This window comes from Cydia pomonella, chromosome 1, assembly GCF_033807575.1.
Source record: "Cydia pomonella isolate Wapato2018A chromosome 1, ilCydPomo1, whole genome shotgun sequence".
NCBI lineage: Eukaryota > Metazoa > Arthropoda > Insecta > Lepidoptera > Tortricidae > Cydia > Cydia pomonella.
Window position 1 is genome coordinate 17561126 of NC_084703.1, and position 19226 is coordinate 17580351.

At 35.7% G+C, this 19226-nt stretch overlaps 1 protein-coding gene across 1 annotated transcript; it reads right to left on the reverse strand.

Annotated features, from left to right (window-relative positions):
- Positions 1 to 605: 605 nt before the first annotated feature.
- Positions 606 to 12117, reverse strand: LOC133517125 (TBC1 domain family member 13). The gene is made up of 9 exons (XM_061850288.1): positions 12002 to 12117; positions 11632 to 11705; positions 11377 to 11502; positions 10082 to 10260; positions 8838 to 8936; positions 4019 to 4229; positions 2708 to 2909; positions 2481 to 2603; positions 606 to 2245 (listed from the first exon to the last, which is right to left on the reverse strand). Exons 1-9 carry the CDS (start codon positions 12019 to 12021, stop codon positions 2125 to 2127), a joined length of 1155 nt encoding a protein of 384 aa, XP_061706272.1. The 5' UTR covers positions 12022 to 12117; the 3' UTR covers positions 606 to 2124.
- Positions 12118 to 19226: the final 7109 nt, after the last annotated feature.

The following is a 19226-nucleotide window of genomic DNA, read 5'->3' on the forward strand; positions in this document are numbered from 1 at the left end:
AGTTTATTATATTGTTAAGTTATTTAGATACAAGTAAAGTTAAAAAAAAATAGGTTTAGACATTTATTATTTTTTTACATACACTACCATTAATTACGTACGTGTTTTGGAAATGTACTTGAGTAAAATGTTTATAAGTATACCAGTTAAAAATAAGAGTAATATACGTATAATTAAATTAAGTTCTAGTAAATTCGCAAAGTAAATAAAAACAGTCAATGTTTACAATCTACCTTCGTCCTACGGGTTTAATAATTATTATTTGGAAACATTATAATTTATTAGTTTATTACAATGTATTATTATATACTTGGTTACGGCGAGAGACAGGTATGGAAGAAAAATACATGCTGCGTCGACCTCAAATGATTGGGATAAGGGCAAGCGAATGGTGACGATGCTTGGTTACGGCGTTCCACTTTTGATAAGCTTAAATCTAAATTTCTGTTAGGCACGGCTGTGCGCCGTCAATACTCCGACTTTAAAGACATACGTTTACTATTACGGCCACTTTATCCCTTGGTCTCAATTAAGCCTTTTTAAGCCATTAAACCCTTTTCCAGGCCACACTAATCTACAAGGTTTTCCCATAAAATTCAAATATATTCCAATAAATCCAGCTTTAATGATTCATTTGAAGACAAGTTACATTTCCCGAAAGTAAAATATAATTTGAACCTTAAATCGAAATGCTTAAGTTGAAATTCTATTGGCGCCTATGTGGTCGATAAATTGTACTATGCCTGGAGGCATAGTACGATTTAAGACTTTGGGACTCCCAAACTATTTCAAAATATATATTGTCTTTTTGATATGAAGGTAATATTATGGTGATATGTTACTATAGTATACATTTTCTAAGATATATTTGACAGTTATGTATTGATCCCTATACATATGAACCTAAGACCTATAGTTTAACGGATAGCCTTTACGTCATATTCGGGGGGATTCATGAGACGTAAGCAGGACCAACCCTACACACACAGTAAATGTTAAGGCCCCATACGTTCGTGTTCTCTCATTCTCACTGAGCGTAAGCGTGATGGATGTGGTGCTCGGGACCGCGGATATTATGTTTTGAATTTTAATTTGTGATCACACCGTTATCCTGATTTTTATTGCTTTTTGTTTAGTAAAGGTTTTCTTCTTTACAATGGTCTGGTTACCCCACAACGCCTAATTAGTAATAAAGATAAAGTGTTATGGCAGTTCATTCATTAAGTGTCCCACCTGTGACTGATGACATTAAATTTGACACATAGGTAAAGCAAAGGATAAGTGCCAAGCATGTCGCTAATAATTAAAATAATTATAATGAACTAATTTTCAATTTTCGCCATTAAAAAAAGTGGCTGTGACAGAATCGGACAGACAGACGGACATGACGAATCTATAAGGGTTCCGTTTTTTGCCATTTGGCTACGGAACCCTCCCTAAAAACATTAATGTTACCTATTAGATACTGGTACGAAACAGTAGCTTATCTTTTACTGAATGCGTAAGTGGATCCTGCTGACGTCTCCTGAATCACCGTGCATATAAGGGCCCATTCATAACATAAGTAACATAAATGCTAAATATGTGATGTGATCTCAGGTTGCGCTAACTATACGTAGATAAACTAACTACCAAATATCGAAAAGGACAAATGCGTAAAAAAATATAATAAATACAAACTTTTAAGGTATTAAAGAGTCATTAAAGTACCATACAATATTCATTCGACTCGAGTTATTTAGTTTCGAGTTTGATGGATAACACAGAGTATATAAAATATGCGAATTAACGTCAGAGTTTTAATGGCTATGGCTCAAAAAATGCAATGGTAACTTCTTTAATTTACGACATATATATTCGTTCTTGTAAAGAACTCGGGAGTACACGTATTTCTCACAATAACTATTTAGATTAACAACTAAATAAAAGTTGTCCCGAACATTTATATCACTTGGTAGTCTTAAGACCCCTTTCGTGCTCCTAACTGATAGCAATGCACTCGTATAGCTATAATATCTTTTAAATAAACGCAAATTTTTTTAATAAATTCTCCAAACTTACGTATTAAATTGTCAATGTAAAATCTTGTAAAATAGGTATCAAATGCACGTTCACGGAGAGGGATTATCTCTGCGATATTTCAACAGCCTTGTTCAGTATAAGAGAGACGTCCATCGGCGGGAAGTTTTGGAGTAGTTTGACGTTGGACGCGAAGTCACCGTTGAGCAAACTGTCTTCCACGAGTCTGTAATCAATTTTATTACATTAATAAATTTCCCGTCATTTTAATTAGATAATGTAAATAAATACTTATTGCATTATATTAATGAATTATTTGAATTTATTTTCCAAGTAGCAATTCAGTCAACTAACGAAGTTGAAGTAGCAAATAAATGCAGTCTTATCCGAAATACAAATTTATCCCACAACAAATGGGTGAGGCAAAATAATAAGTTAATAAAATAAAAATAAATACTCACAAAATCATGGCACAGCAAATGTATATAAGAAAATCAAATCTCATTGGGTCCGCGAATAAGGAATCCCACAGTCTTTCTACGTCTGGTAGAGAAAACTCTTGAGACAGCAGTAAAGTTATCCACCTAAAAATAAATAATTCTGATACAGAATGTGTGCCGACTGTGAAATTTTCTTTCTCTTCAATGCCATGATTATGAAGAATGTGTCAATCACTCAAGTAGCTTACCGGAAGCTATAGTATTGAGGTTTAAGCTCCTGGATTTCCATTCGACGCCAAACTTGGGGCCCATTTTTTTTCACACAGTCACAGAGCCGGTTCATCATGTAGTTAATGCCACTTTCAGTCTCATCCAGGGTGCGAATGAAAAAGTCACGAATTTCGGACATCAAGTTGGTAAAGCAAAAGAAGCAGTCAGCTTCTGCATGTTCTGAAAAGTAACAAAAAACTTTGAAAATTGCAACCTGAAAAAGGCTGCCTATGGGACAGGCTGGCGATTAGCCATGTGTCGTTCGCGAGTGAGTGATTTACCTATAATAAATGAACTATCGGCCCGATTCGAAGAATGATTAAGACACGATTAAGATCTTGGAAAGACCATTAAAAGATTGATAACTAAACGACATGTCAAAATTGACTGATCCCAATAAGATCTATCTACGATATTTCTAACGTCAAAGTGCCATTGGTTGCCCGAATCGAGCTGCTTCTGTCAATTATACGACATACAAACGATATCTAAATGAGAACTTATCTAAACCAGAACTTATCGTTTTCGTATCTCATTCTTCGAATCGGCCGTATCTTTTGATTGAACTCACTCCCTCATCAATGCACTTGAGTTTTAACTCGCTCAGTAACTCATCTATCTCAGTATTACTTGCCCGCCTTTTCCCACTCACGATTCGAATGAGCCGGCCGAGCCAAACGAGGGCTTAATGAGATGAGATTATATGAAACGACCGTTTCGGAGCGGGTTGGAGGATGTCGGGAAAATATGGCGGGATCGCGTAATTCGCCATCTTAGTCGCACTTATAGCTGTATGTATTACAACCATCTCTTTTACGCACTCTACAGATGCACTGAGCGAAATGAGTGATATATAGTATCTCCGCGAGCGAAAGATATGAATCAATCTTTTTAACTCAGTGAAGCGATTTGCGCATCTCTACTGGCGATTGACATACCATCAATTGTTAAAAAACCTTAACGAAGCTACTTGTGGTGTTTAGGATCAGCATGTGGTGTCGATAATACGGCAATGTGTCCAACCAGCGAAGTTACAGCCATTCCACTTACTCTGAAAGTAGGTGCAACGGGGAGGTATATTTTCTATAAAACATATCATATGGCCGGTCCCAGGTGATATGGTTTATAGAAAATTTACTGAATTTCTCGAAAGGCAATAATGTAACTACTAAAACGAGTAGAAATTTCTTTTAAATATAAGAATATAAAAAATATTCATATGTCTGTACTTACAACAAGTAAGGTGATACAGGCCTCAGACCTGCACGGACATCAGTTAGAGTACTCACGTCGGTATTCAGAATTGGGGTCGGTCGCGAACGTGTGGTAAATCGGCCCTATGATTTCGTTCATGCCCTGCACATAGCCCTGGCCGGGATTGAGCTTGGCATAGAGGAACAGCATGCGCTCCACGACCTCCCAGTGCGCCTCGCAGCCCTCGTGCAGCGGCTCGTAGTCGCCGGACGGCTGGCTGTCTGATCGCCGGATCTCGTTACTCAGCTGTTCAGTAGCAGAAGTATTTCGATTAGAAAAAGTCAATAGTGCATACATTTTTTTTGTAGGTAAAATCTTCCATTGTAGTGGGGCTCTTTAGCTCGATTTAGTATGGAGGTATATACATCCAGCAGAAAGCACGAAACTTGGCGTGCATATTAGTATTACTGGTTATGGAGCTTTTTTGCCATAAAGCTGTATTTTGAGATGGAAGCAAGCCATTTTGCATGATTGCACCCTTACATCCTTAATTTCGTTCCTTACGAGCCGAGGTAAAGCGAGGTCTGTTAAAACAGAAAAAAAACCTACTAGTTTGCAAATCATCCGATCCGGGTGACTTATGTGTAAATAGACATTCTGTTTTGACGAAATCTGAGGATTCTGCAATGTGCTAGCCTGCGCTGTGGATCTGATGGAATGATATTTTGGTTAATAAATAAATTACTGCTGTATAAATGCAACGTATTTATTATATACGTTGCATTTCCGCGACAAAATTATCGCACGACAAAAATCGTAGTGCGCGCTTGGCCTCATTTACCGTTACTTACGATTTTAGTTCTTTATGTAACCGCTAGAGGCGTGCGATTCTACGATATAATTCTTATTCTGTTTTTTACTATACTAAGAAAGGGACAGAGATAGCTTCGTTTGGAGTGAAGTTAGGCACATTAGACATATGGCCCGTTTATTCAGTTTACTAGTGTAGTAAAATAAACCGAATTTACTTTGGTAGCTCATGATAATGGCAATGGTAATATTTAGAAACTAAAATGTCATATAAAATTTTCTGTATTAGGCCTAGTTTCAGAGATAATTAAATGTTTATCGAAATTATTTTTTCGCCATAAGTCGGTACAAAACACATTTTTGACTGCGGTATTGCCACTTTGAGGTCTAGTCTGGACATACCTATTGATTGACATCGAAAAATTAAAAGAAATCGAGAGGCTACCCCCAAATAAAAAAAATCTTTTTAGTTAATTTTAGGTTATGTGTTTATCAATAAAAATTACGTTTTATGTACAGTCAGCGTCAAATAGTTTGTAGCAACCAAAGTAGCCAAATAGTTCGGTACACCATATATTTAGTATGGTGTACCGAACTATATGGCCACTTTGACTGCTACGAAGTATTTGACGCTGACTGTACAGAAGTGTTAAAAAAAACGAAAAAAAAAAAACATTTTTATTTGGCGAATTTCACAAAAAGTCATATAATATTTTTATTAACACGAACATTTTGTGTCAATCGAAAGAATATAGCTTTGTTTAATGTAAAAAAATATAACGAAATATTTATAAAAAATATAGCGTTAGATTATAAAAATAAAAACAAAACCCTTTGACGCTTTATATTTCAAAAAGTGGAACGTTAGAAAGTATTTGTTTGTAAAAAAGTACTTTATAATGAAGTCAAACATTTTTCTTATCGTAAACTGAAAACCTCATCATAATCGGTTAAGGACTTAATAAGATTCATGTTCCAGAAGTTGGCCTAGTTTTATTGACATCATGATTTTTAGTTACTGACTACTTCTAAGTATTAAGTTCTAACTATTTTGTGCTTCCCTTATTTCTATAATACATTTACAGTAGCGATCATAAGTATTTTGATAACTGTATAAGTTATGATATTCTAGAAAACATACAAGCTATCCCAATCAAACTAATTTCGAAGTAATTAATAGCCAAAAACTTTATCGAAACAAGCTAAAAGTTTTATTTTTATTACTACATGAAAAATCTGGCCCCAAAAAAGAGCAATTCGCAAGATCAAAACTATTTTGACAATAGTTTTCGTTCCATTTCAATTGCGGACGGGCCACCATAGGATACCTATTTCATAAATAAGTATATTAGTAGAGTTTCCTTAATGCCAAGACGAAAGGAATATTCAAATGATTTAAAACAAGCTGTTGCAGCGGCACTTAAAAGGGCAAGTCACAAGCTGAAGTTTCCAGGACGTTTGGAGTGTCACGGCAGCTAATTAGTGTATGGAATAAGTTATTCAAGGCTCGAAACAGTGTCTACAATAGCCCTAGAAGCGGTCGTCCTCGAAAAACCAGTTCAACAACGGATCACGTACCTAATTAAAAAGCTGTCCGCCGAAGACCCGCGTAATCGGCAGTGACGATTAAAGACGAACTGTCAAATTACATCTTATAAAGCAGGGGTTACACGGCCGACGTCCATTTAAAAAGCCGCATATTTCATCAAAATTAAAATTTATATTTGATTTATTGAGTAAATTTCCCCTACTTAGCATGAAATTCCTAAAATTTTAGTTTTTTAAAGAAATCTATCCTACTGTGTAGCCAAACAATTATCATAACTTCAAGAAGAGACCGATTTTTAGCGATAAGACCGCCTGTTGTTGCTTAGTTTTCTATGTTAATTGCTGTATTTAATCATGTTTTCATTGTGCACAATAAAGAATATTATTATGATTATAACTGCTGCTAAAGCAGACCACATATGTAAATATTACGATTTGACTACAATGTAAATTGTCAACGTCAAATTTGAGTGCCTACAATAAGACACTTTGAAACTGTCATGCATCATGTTTCTCTCTCTTCAGAGTTATTCTAATTCGAAACATTTATCATACACACCCTGTATGATAAATGTTTCGAATTAGAATAACTCTGAAGAGAGAGAAACATGATGCATTTCTTTTTAATAAAATGTAAAGAAATAATCTTTCAAACGAACTTTCTCTGTATCTCTTTAGGATGTTAGTACCTTATAAAGAACGACTGATTATGGTATCAGTTCCACAAACGTACGATATTACGTATGTCTTTATTCAGTTTAACCAGTTTGACCAGTACGAATGAAGCTGAAGATGAATATCTTTTTCTTATAACTATATATTATAATGATATTATATATGCATATCCCTAATGTAGACAAAGTACATACCTGCTTATTTAGTTAAAATATTGGACTAAATAAGACCAGAACTTCCATATATATAAAAGTAAGCCAACTTCCAAAACGTGTATCTTAAAAACTGCAAACCGATTTTGATGCGGTTTTCGTCACATATTAAGAAATATATTTGAATTTTATATGAAATACTTATTTATAGACATTCTACAAAGTCTAGGACATTATTTGCAAGAATATAGCGCAAAAGAGAAAAAATAGGTTTTTTAATATGTCATACTAATATTGTTTGAAGAGATTTAGTTTTCATGTTTTTAGGTTAAGTTATTTTCTTTCAAATGGTATAACATTTTTCAATATTTGTTAATCCCTGTAACTTGTGGAATTTTTGTTGTTTTGTTAACAGATCTCGTTAAACCTCGGCTTCTAAGGGGTGAATTTTTGGGTGCTTCGGAAAAAAACGTCTACTTTGGTGCCTATTATCACCATGCAAAGCGGCTTGCTTCCATCTTCAAGTGCAGTTTTTTTTATAATGTGCATGAGTATAAAGCTTTTAATCTGTATTGTATTTGCTGAATAAATGTGTTTGTTATATGAAAGTGAAAAAAAATAAAGTTTTTACGTTTATAAGAATAAATAGAAGTAGAATCACGCCGAGAAGTTAATGTCTCTTCCCTCCCCGTATTTTTATTTTTATAAATTACACGAAAACTGTGAAAGCTACAATATAAAAATCCAGGAGAACTTTATTATTCATAAAATTCTCAAGAATATTGTCTTTGAAAGTATATTAATAAAATGTTCGGTTTTCAAATTATGCTTAATTTCTCCTTATAATATTTGTCATTTTGAAAGTTTGTATGAAAAGACAAATGAAAAATTTGTACCAAAAAAGGGCAAAAACGCATGGAACAAGAATTAAGACTTGGTATTCATACGTTTAAAATTACAAATTAAGTTCTTTTTTATATTTTTAATTTTGTCTATGCTATTTTATGAAAATTGTCACCGCCACGCATTATTGCCTGCCCACTATTAAGAATAAAGAGTAAATGGCTTAAATTGTCATTTTTTGATTTAGAGCTAATTGCCACATTAGGTTTATAAAGGTCAAAATTGTCACTAAAAATTACATGCAATTTTAATTTTTTGTGCAAAAATTAGTATTTTGTATGAAAAGGTATAACGATTATTTCAGAAACGAATTACTCGTTTATAAATTATACGAAAATATTACTAAGATTAGTTGCTAAGAGCAGGAAGAAATACAGCATAGATTGAACCTGGTGAATAGACCCTTTCCCCATCTCTTTGGGGGGTAGTCACGCACGTTCTCGTGGCTACCGGGCTTAATAATTTATAAATCAGCCAATCGTACCAAGCAGCATCGCCCGAGGCAAACGTGCCTAATCGCTAAATTTACGTATCCCACTAGTCAGACGCAAATATTATAAGCGGTAACTAAGCATAATTAGAAAACTAAAAGTCCTAACAATATACTTCCAAAGACTATATTGTAGAGAATTTTATGGAGATTATACTTCTCCTAGATAAAGAAAATTACGCATTGTCAGAAAGAGTTAAGAAAAGGATTTATAAATGAAAATGTTACATAATATATCTACTAGTTTTCCAGATTTTAGAAGCTTTCAGTACAACTTAAGTATTAAGAAATAAATTCTCAAGACAGGATATGTCAGGTAAATGAATAGGGCCAAACCTTAGCGACTCCCAAGCCTCTTCTTTCAAGAGTAGAGTACCTCAGCATGGACTGTTCTACTCTTTTGTGCAGTCTTTTCACTCCATTGCTGTTTACTATCTGCAAATTTAAAATAATATGCTATAAGATTAATGAGGATACTGGAATACCGGTACCAGTTTTTTGAAAAACTTGTAGATAGCCTTATACCTGTTTATATATCAGTAGGGCTAAGATGGTCGGGTTTTTATCATTTGTCACCATGGCTGTCACGTTTTAACAAGTACGTAAGCGCGAAAGTGACGGGTATAGTGAAAAGTGATAAAAATGGAACTATGCTGCCACCGCAGGTAGGACCTACAGCGACAAAAACTAATTTTTATATTAAAAGGCATTTAATCGTTACCAATTTCCTCAAACCAATAATAATAATATTAATATTTTTAAAAGGAAATATGTTATGCTACTGTTTCTTTCATATTTGGTGCTTCTTGAATTGTAGATTCTGCCCACAAGTCCCACAACATTGTTAACATAGAACTTAAATGACAAAAACTATTCTGTCTTCGAGATTTAAAGTATTCAAACAATTCTCATATCAAATATCATTTAAACTTGTATAGCTGTTTAAGCATGAAGAGGCAACGAACAGTTTTTTTTTAAGATAAGTTTATTAAGCTCAAAAGTTTGCACCTTATACATAATTTCTTATAATATATTACATAGGATTCATTGTCCAAGAGTCTTTCGTTGATACTTAAAATAGGTATAAACCTGTGCTATAAGTACCTGACCTTCCATTTGTCTCTATATACTTTATACATGTATTATATCTAGACGGGTATTATTTTTTATAATCATACTGTAAAGAAAGTTATACACAATCTAAGTTAAGATGAGGAAATATTACTAATAATCTATAATAATATTAGAATAATCTAGAACATCAGAAACAAAAAAAACAGCGTGTGTGCGTGTGTGTATCTGTATGTGTGTGTGTGTGTGTGTGTGTGTGTGTGTGTGTGTGTGTGTGTGTGTGTGTGTGTGTGTGTGTGTGTGTGTGTGTGTGTGTGTGTGTGAGAGAGAGAGAGAGAGTTCTATTTGCATTTATAATATTAGTATGGTAAGTTTAATGCGCCTAGTACTTATCTTAAAAAGAATATTGGAAAGAAAACAAAACAAAGAGACATAGAATCGGTAACAATAATGTATGAATGTTCAAAATTATTATAGACTAAAAAGTATATTGTGTTATGAATACATGCCTCTGCACACGGGAATTCAGTAGCTGACTGAAAGAATGATATATCTGGACACAAACGCCGGACATCCTTATCAATTTGTAACAAGACTTCATTGTCTCTGAAGTAGGTGCTCCAAGAGCTATCTGGACTGATGTTTAACGGATGATCACTGGGCCCTCCTGGTGATACTATGATCTCATCTAAAAATATTTTATTTGAATGAATTTGTTTCTATGTATAAGCTAAGCAACAAGAAGGTATAAAGAGAAATGCTTTGAACACAATTTTAGATTCTGTAATTTTATTTGGACTAGTCCTAGTTGCCTACTAGCCAGTTCTTGAGCCGGCAGGCGGGGGGCGGGGGGAGGAGGGTGGTTTGAGGGTCCCATTTTTCGGTTTATCACTTATATCTTGGAAACATCTTAGCGACATGACTACTTACACATGTAGTTGTCAAGATATTGTCTCTTGAAAGGTTATTTGGGGCTCTCAATTTTATCTTGATATCTACATCAGTGAAACTACTAGGCCATGTTCGTATAAATTGGGAGTGCCAAATTCATCTACGGTACCTTTCCGAAGAAGCAACATATACACTTTAAACAAACGCCTATTTTTAACTTTGCAGAAGCTGAATTCCTGAGGTAAATACTGTTTAAGTTTAGGAAATGAAAGATGTAGACCATTCCAAAATTCATTTAAATTTGTTCAGCCGTTATTAATTCCCCATACAAACTTCCACCCCACTTGCTTATCCTATGTCCTGTCCCAGGACTCTTTATACTATCTTTATACTAGATTTCAACGAAATTAGTTCAGCTGTTTAAGTGTGAAGAGGAGTTTTAAAAAAGTTATTTTTTTAATTCGTTTTTTTTGGAATGGTGTAAATGCAATAGTGATACCATAAATTAATTCACCACCCACAATTTATATGAAAACAATACCAAATACAGTCTAGGAGCTTTCACTGATGTAGATATCAAGATAAATTGAAAGCTATAAATAAAGGGCAGGTAACTCAAAAACTATACAAGATATTGAAAAACTTGACTAAATAAAACTTGTAATAAAGAAATAATTTTGTGTAAGTGGCCATGTTGCCAAGATGCATAGTCTCCAAGATATTGTTATTGTAAATAAATACTGATTTATCAAAAAGGCTTAAGTGGTAGGGCTGGGGACTCTTGATATGTTCACCTCCAAACAAAGTTATGAAGTCGAAGCATTTCCCTCTATAATTTTTTTTGCATTTGTTGCCTGGCCTAGTATTTTATATTCAACTACATAAAAGCATAAAAATATTATAATAAACTTACTTATGTATTGGTTATATAGCTGTCGTTTATTAATGAGAGTTGTATCTCTGATATTTTTTTCTTGTGGTATATAGTGCAATAATATCTTCCACACAAGGGACCGTAAGCCTTTATCATCTGGTATACCTAGAACCCGAAAATAAAACATATATTTTTTCTTTGATAACAAATTGCTCTAATGTCCTAAGATACAAAGAAAATTTGTATGTTATGTGATTTTTAGCATAATATTATTGTTATATATATAATTATTACCATTGAAAGCTAACTTTCTAAGAGAGTTGATGTCAATTACTTCGTTTTCCAATATCTCTTCAAAAAGTTTAATCCTGTAAAAATTAAGTAAGTAGCAGTCCAAAAGTAATGATATTTAAGAAAGAGGTAGGTGGATTAAATACAGTTACACATTATCTTTTGTACATTAATGTGAAGTATTTATTGCTATTCTTGGGCCCCTTAAAGTGTCAACTTTTATAATGCGGATTATTTAGATCCAAAAAGTAAGGTGTAAGGAGTAATACGCCCTTCGACATCATGATAACAAGTGAACAATCAAATAAAGTAATTACGAATATTATAATGTAGATATGGAAATGAATAGCATAAATAATATTTGTAACATTACCTTGCTTTATGTAAACTCATAATAGCTAATAAAGCGCAATGATTTACTAAAAACAAACTAAAATTTTACTGTACAACACAGTTACAGACTTTCCAATTGTCAATAATGTCAAGTGAGAGTCAGTGTTGCTAGGTGTAGGAGATGGATTTTTATTTTATTTTTTAGTAAAGGGGTGGCCGCACGAAGGCCAAGGGCCTCTACAATCAAAGATTAGTATCTTATACCTTTAAACGAGCAATTCTTGTATATATAGTACCTGGGCGACCGAGCTTTGCTCGGTTATAACTATTTATTTTAATATGGTGGTGTATAGGTGATAATCAAATATAAAAAAAAAGCGACGCAGAATATGGTCGCTAATTTCGTATTACCAGCCACTGTCCGTCTGGTCCAGCGGGTTAAGACACGGACTGCTAAACGAGTGTTACGGGTTCGAATCTCGCCCGGTGACTAACTTTTTTTTTTTTTAGATGTTCAATTTAATATATAATTTTTTAATTTTTATTGTTTTAGACAAGTTTAATTTAGTAAAAAAATGTAGTTAAGATTATCACCTATACATATTACAATAAATAGTTATAACCGAGCAAAGCTCGGTCGCCCAGGTACTAATATTTAATAAGGTCCGACCGAGAACGCTTTTTTTGTCTCGGCCGAGACCGAGACCGAGACCGAGATTCAATGGGGTTCTCGGCCGAGACCGAGACCGAGACCGAGAATTCATAAAATAGAAAAAAAGACGAATTTTGCACTAAAAATGTTTTTATAATCAAAATTCGACGATAAAATATGACGAAGTGTTCTCCTCTCTTAAAGAAAAGCATCCGATTTCAACTACACCAGTACAACTTCCCGTGCCGCCTCAAATCTCTCCGCAACCACTACAAGTTACGGACCGTGCAACTTTACAGGCGATCAGCTCTTTTCCTAATGGTTCGGCCGGTGGCCTTGACGGCATAACCCCGCAGCACCTCAAGGACCTGACGAGCCCGCTTATGGGAGATGCCGGAGAAACCCTCCTCAAAGAGCTGACCGCGTTGATAAATTTAATGCTTTCAGGTAAAATCTGCAGCGAAATCACTGCCATTTTATACGGCGCTAACCTGATAGCCTTAAAAAAAAAAGACGGCGGCATTCGTCCGATAGCGGTGGGAAGCACACTACGGCGACTAGCCTCTAAATTGTGTTGCCGCGAGTTTCACGACCGCCTTACAGACAAATTCAAGCCCAAACAACTTGGCTTCGGTGTCAGAGGCGGTTGTGAGGCCGCAGTACACGCCACACGGACTTTCCTGGAAAACTCAAATTTCGAAATTTTGGTAAAAGTTGATGTAAGAAACGCATTTAATTCTATCGACCGTAGCACTCTCTTAAACGAAATTTTAAAATAATTCCGGAAATATTTGAATACCTAAAACAATGCTACGGCAATCCATCCAAATTAATGTTTGGTGAAAAAGAAATTGCCTCATGCGTTGGGTGTCAGCAAGGAGATCCGCTTGGGCCCGTCATCTTTAGCCTCGCTATTCACCCAATCATCACTCAGCTAAAATCAAAACTAAATTTATGGTATCTGGATGATGGGACACTTGCAGGGACGGCTTCTTCAGTATTAAATGATTTAAATATAATCTCAAGGCAGTTCGCTGAGATAGGCCTCACACTTAACTTCAATAAGTGTGAGGTTTTTATCTCAGAAAAACTTTCAGCTAGCGCCCGGGCTGCTTTGACTCTAAGTCTCAACTCTGTCGCGCCCAATTTCACCTTTGTTACACGAGATTCCCTCGTATTACTCGGTGCCCCTATTTTCGAAGACGCCATCCCTTTAGCAATAAATTCAAAATTAGATAACTTTCACAACTGTTCAGATTTATTATTCAAAATTAACGCTCATACAGCCATTTACATCTTACGTTTGTGTTTATTTTCTCCAAAATTCTTATATATTTTACGTTGCAGCCCTGTTTGGAAATTCTCAAGTCTCACGTCATCCATAGACAACATATTAAAAAATTCGGTTTGCAAAATATTAAACATCTCTTTCAGCTCTCAAAGCTGGTCTCAGGCTACTCTGCCTATTAATTATGGTGGCCTGGGTATTCGCTCTACGGGCGATCTGGCTCTCCCCGCTTTTCTCTAGTCTGTCCACAGCGTCGCCCATCTCATCCGTGGCATTCTTAATGTCACCAATCCCACGGTTGTAGTAGTGGCGAGCTTGGCAGATGCAGAGTCAGCTTGGAGTGCTGGAAATCCCGGCGAGAGTCCGCCTACCGAAAAAGCCTGCCAAGCAGCCTGGGACCTGATAAAAATCAAAACAACCCACAAATCCCTTTTGGACAATAGTTCGAACCCTTGCGAACGTGCTAGACTGCTCGCAGTATCGGAACCTGAGTCAGGGCATTGGCTGCGCGCGTTGCCGTCGCGGAACATTGGTTCCCTTTTGGACCCGGCGTCACTGCGCGTAGCCGTATGCCTCAGGCTAGGTTTGAAAGCCTGCGAGCCACACGCTTGCTCCCGCTGTGGAAGCCTTGTTGACGCTTATGGGCACCACGGACTCCACTGCCAGTCAAGCGCCGGCCGATTTTATAGACACTCGGCCCTAAACGACCTAATCCGCAGAGCACTCGGTACCGTCTCCATACCAGCAACCCTGGAGCCAGTTGGTTTATCAGCGGCAGATGGCAAAAGGCCCGACGGCTGCTCGCTCGTACCTTGGTTCCTGGGGCGGCCCCTGGCGTGGGATGTAACATGCGTTGATACGCTGGCCCCATCTCATGTCCGGCGCTCTGCCAGGAAGCCGGGGACGGCAGCAGACGACGCCCAAATTGCCAAGTGTCGCAAATATGCATTTTTAAAAAATAATTATGTATTTGCGGCACTTGCGATTGAAACTTTCGGTCCTTGGTCGTCCGACACCAAGAAACTAGTAAAAGAAATTTCTACTAAACTAGTCTGGGTGTCTGGCGACCTACGAGCTGGCGCTTTTTTTCGCACAAAAACTTAGCCTCACTGTGCAGAGAGGGAACGCGGCCAGTGTCCTGGGAACAATGCCTCAGGCTAATTTAGGCTTAGTTTTTTGATAATATAGCTATTGTAATTGTTTATGTAAATATACGGTCTTTGGGATTATGAAAAAAAAAAAAATTCGACGATTTGTCAGAAAAAAGTTATCATAATCAATTCGCTATTAAATAGTATTTTTAGGGTTCCATAGTCAAAATGGCAAAAATGGAACCCTTATTGTTTCGTTATCTTCTTATGTCTGTCGGTCTGTACGTATGTCACAGCCATTTTACTCATAAACTATACGATATATTTTATAACCAAATTTGGAACGTAGGTGTAGATGTATTATGTAAGTCGCTTCTTAGTTTAAATGTAACTAAAATAAATAAAAAATATGTGGCTCACCAGTAGATAGGTCTTTAAAAATGGTAAATTTAAAGGTTTCTAAAAAGACTTTTTTGATTAAGTAAATACTTTTGGAAATAATCGCTCCAAAAAAATAGTTTGATCCTCTCTAACTTTTGAACCGGGAGAGCAAAACCATCTAAAAATATCTAAATAATAAATCTTAGCCAACAATTATTCAGGAAAATTATTTTGAATTTGGTCGGTTAAGCCATTTAAGAGTTATAAAACAAAACCGATCTTATTAAAACGACGAAAGCCACTAACATACGCTCTTTTGCTTGTACGGCTTTGTTGGATTGTGTGAAGGTACGGAACCTTCCATTATGCGTGGTCCGACACGCACTTGGCCGGTTTTTTTTCAGTAAGGATGTGCACAAAAAGAGGTACAAAAACAATAATCAAAATAAAGAGTTCTATATTGTAACCAAAAATCCGCCACAGGTGTCGTTTTGTACTTACCTACTGCTTTGCTTTTTCCCGTTAACACAAATATATTTAGTATCAAAATATCCAGTGTCATCTTCCACTAACAACAAGTCAATCTAAGCTGCATCCCGATAACAATATACACTCATTTATGCATCAATAACAACAACCACAAAACGAAAAGACCCAAATGAACAAGTCATTACTTGCAACCGCGCCTATCCGATCCCAACACTTAGTATTTGATAAGTAATTGACGTTAAATGTGGGTACGAAACCAATCAAAATCACAATAAACGTCACAACCAACGGGTGGCTTAGACCCAGGCGCTCGTGCGCGGAAAATTCAAATTCACCAATGATAACTCATTGCTTAGTCTCGGTCTCGGCAAGAATCTCGGCCCATTTTGGCCGAGAGCCGAGACCGAGATCTCGGCTCGATTTTTGGCCGAGAATGCCGAGACCGAGACCGAGACCGAGATCTCGGTCGGACCTTAATATTTAATATATCTTAGAACATCTACAATCCTCACCGAAAATGTTACATCACGAATAATAATTATTAATTATTATTGATATTTGTGAGCGTCCATAAGAAAAGGGTCCTTATGGCAGTTTCTAGTTACGGAGATATTGACGCTTTTGTAAAATGCTTCAAAATTATCGTTTTTTTGTTGTATGCAAAATAGTAAAATATACAGATAGACGTGTATTTGTAGCTCGGTTTCACTAGTGTACGTTGAGTATTTATATATTAAAATTGGGTTCAAAGTTTAGTAGAAAAGGATCCTTATGGCAGACCATATACAAGAATGATAAATCTGTAGATAAAAATTGTTTAATAAAATGTAGTTGTAACTGTTTTTTATAAGCATGTTTAATTTATATAAATAGGTATACTTTATTTTACGGGTAGGTACAATTTTTTTTGCTGACGTTAAATCTCACTTGGCGGGGGCGTGGCAAAACGTAGCCGTTCTTCTTTTGTCATTTACCGCCGCTATCACCGTCTCTCTCCTACACGCGACAATTCACTCGCCGCACTCTTCACGCGTTGTTCTTACGTAATTCATGACTAGCCCCTTAGTGTTTTCTGATTGGCGGTGGCGGTGCAAATGTGTTCGCTTTAGTGTCCGACCGAAACATGTTTTTTCCCCGACCCAAGGTTCGGTTTTGCTCTAGTTTCGGCGTGAACTTTTGTAGACTTGTAAAAATCGTTGAAAAAAATGTCATAAGACCACTTTTATACATATATTAAGACTGCGTCGCCCATCTAGTGGCGCGTTAATTATGGGAATTGTGTATTTTTAATTACTGTAACCATAAATCAGTATATTTATTTTGTCGTCCTAGTTGTTCCCCAACTTTTTGTCTTTGTCACATAGTTTCGTTTCACACTATGTGACCACAACGAAGTAACATTTCGTAAGTTTCGGCTCAGCCGAAAGGTTTGCCGATATTTGGCCGAAATCGAAACTATGGCCGAAACATTATTTTTTGGCCGAAAATGGCCGAAACCGAAACCGAACCTTCGGTCGGACACTAGTTCGCTTCCGGGATAACTCAGTACTGTGTGAATTTGAATATAATTTGTATCTAAGTTTTTGAGTAAACTTACCTATAATATTAATTTTTCTTCGGTATTATGTTTAAATGCAAGATTTGTAAATAAATAGTGTTTATATAGTACTATACTGTAATTATCAATAATTTTTACCTGTCATTGGTCATAAGGACCCTTTTCCCAAATGTATGGGAGTGAATTTCTGATTTTTATGTAACTCAACTAACTTATAGGTAACTAGAAAAATAAAACTTGTAGAATAATAATAACGCTTTTATGATACTTCTTTACACTGATTAAATATAATTTAGAAGTCGCTGTACAAAAATTGTGATGTTATAGAGTAAGATGAAAATAATAATCATTATAACATTTTAATTAAAAAAAATTACAGACCTTTTGGTTTTATTTCTATCCTAAGATGTGAATTCCAATATATCAACACATTAAAGAACAGTCCCCAAATTTATTTTTTCTTAATTTCGTTCTTATAAGCGACTTGCTCTAATCAAAGGGAGATTTTTCACGACCTGTACCCCTAGTGTAAATTTAGTCGATAGCGAAACGTGACGTACGCGTTTGCGTTAAGTCTCATTTTGTATGGGTTTTTGAACAGCGCGCCAAGCGGGACGTTTTGGAAAGTCAAAAATCTCATACAAAATGACACTTAACGCAAACGCGTACGTCACGTTTCGCTGTCGAAAATATTTACACTAGGGGTACTGGAAGTCAAATTAAATAAACCATTACTTAATTTCAAAGAAATACCTTGAGATACATAATCAATTATCAATTTATCATCTATGTATGTAACATCCAATGGGAACATACTCGTACTTAAAATTAGTTTCAAACTTTTAACGATTTCTCAAAACTGCAATTTTAACATGTTTATGTTTGATGTTTATTTTTATTTTAAATATGGGACTTAGGGTCATGATTCTTTTTGTATTAGATAGCTCATTTAACGTAGATTTAGGATCTATACTTAACTCAATACCTGCCATAAGGACCCTTTAGGCATGGACGGCCACATTTATTTATTGAAATACGTTACAGCTATATAATGGGCACCAATGCGCTGTAAAATTAAGTACGAGTAGTTACAGAGCTATAAGCTAGGTAGGTAATAAAATTATACGATAAAAATAAAAATAATTAATCAGTTGATGTTGATTCACAATAACGTAAAAAATATTTAAAAAGTTTCATGTTAGCAAACAAGTCGCAGTCAGGTGCAAAAAATAAAAAAAAATATTGAGGAGCGTCCGGGAGCGGACGATTGGAGAATACTGGTGTGCTAAAAATGTAATAAATATAATTGGGCAAAAAACTGGCCAAGTTCGTGTTGGGTTCGGGTAACACATCATAATGGAGAATTCCGTACCTTCATCGGCACATACGTCGTTTTAATACGAAAACAAGTTTTTTGGAAAAATCTCATTAAAGGGTCAACCGATCATGTTCATAATAAATTTGGTAGAATAAATCGATAAAAGTATTCACTTTACCAGAGAGCCAATTATCGTGTTTGCCATTTAGGCAACAACGGAACGGAACGGTTCCGTCCAATAGTTTATGAAAAAAAAAAACATTTTTGGTTCAAGCTTTTATTTCTGACTGTACTTTTTTTTTCCATAGGCAAATAATACTCATCGAGACAATTTTAACAACCCCGAACACAATTGGGAGTATTACAGTAATGTTCTGCCGCCAGAGTGTAGCACTAGCGCATTTCGTAAACCATAGAGTAACTTATACATACCGTGCCTTAAACTGTTTTTTGACAACTGTTCACAGATAATAAAATATGACATTGAT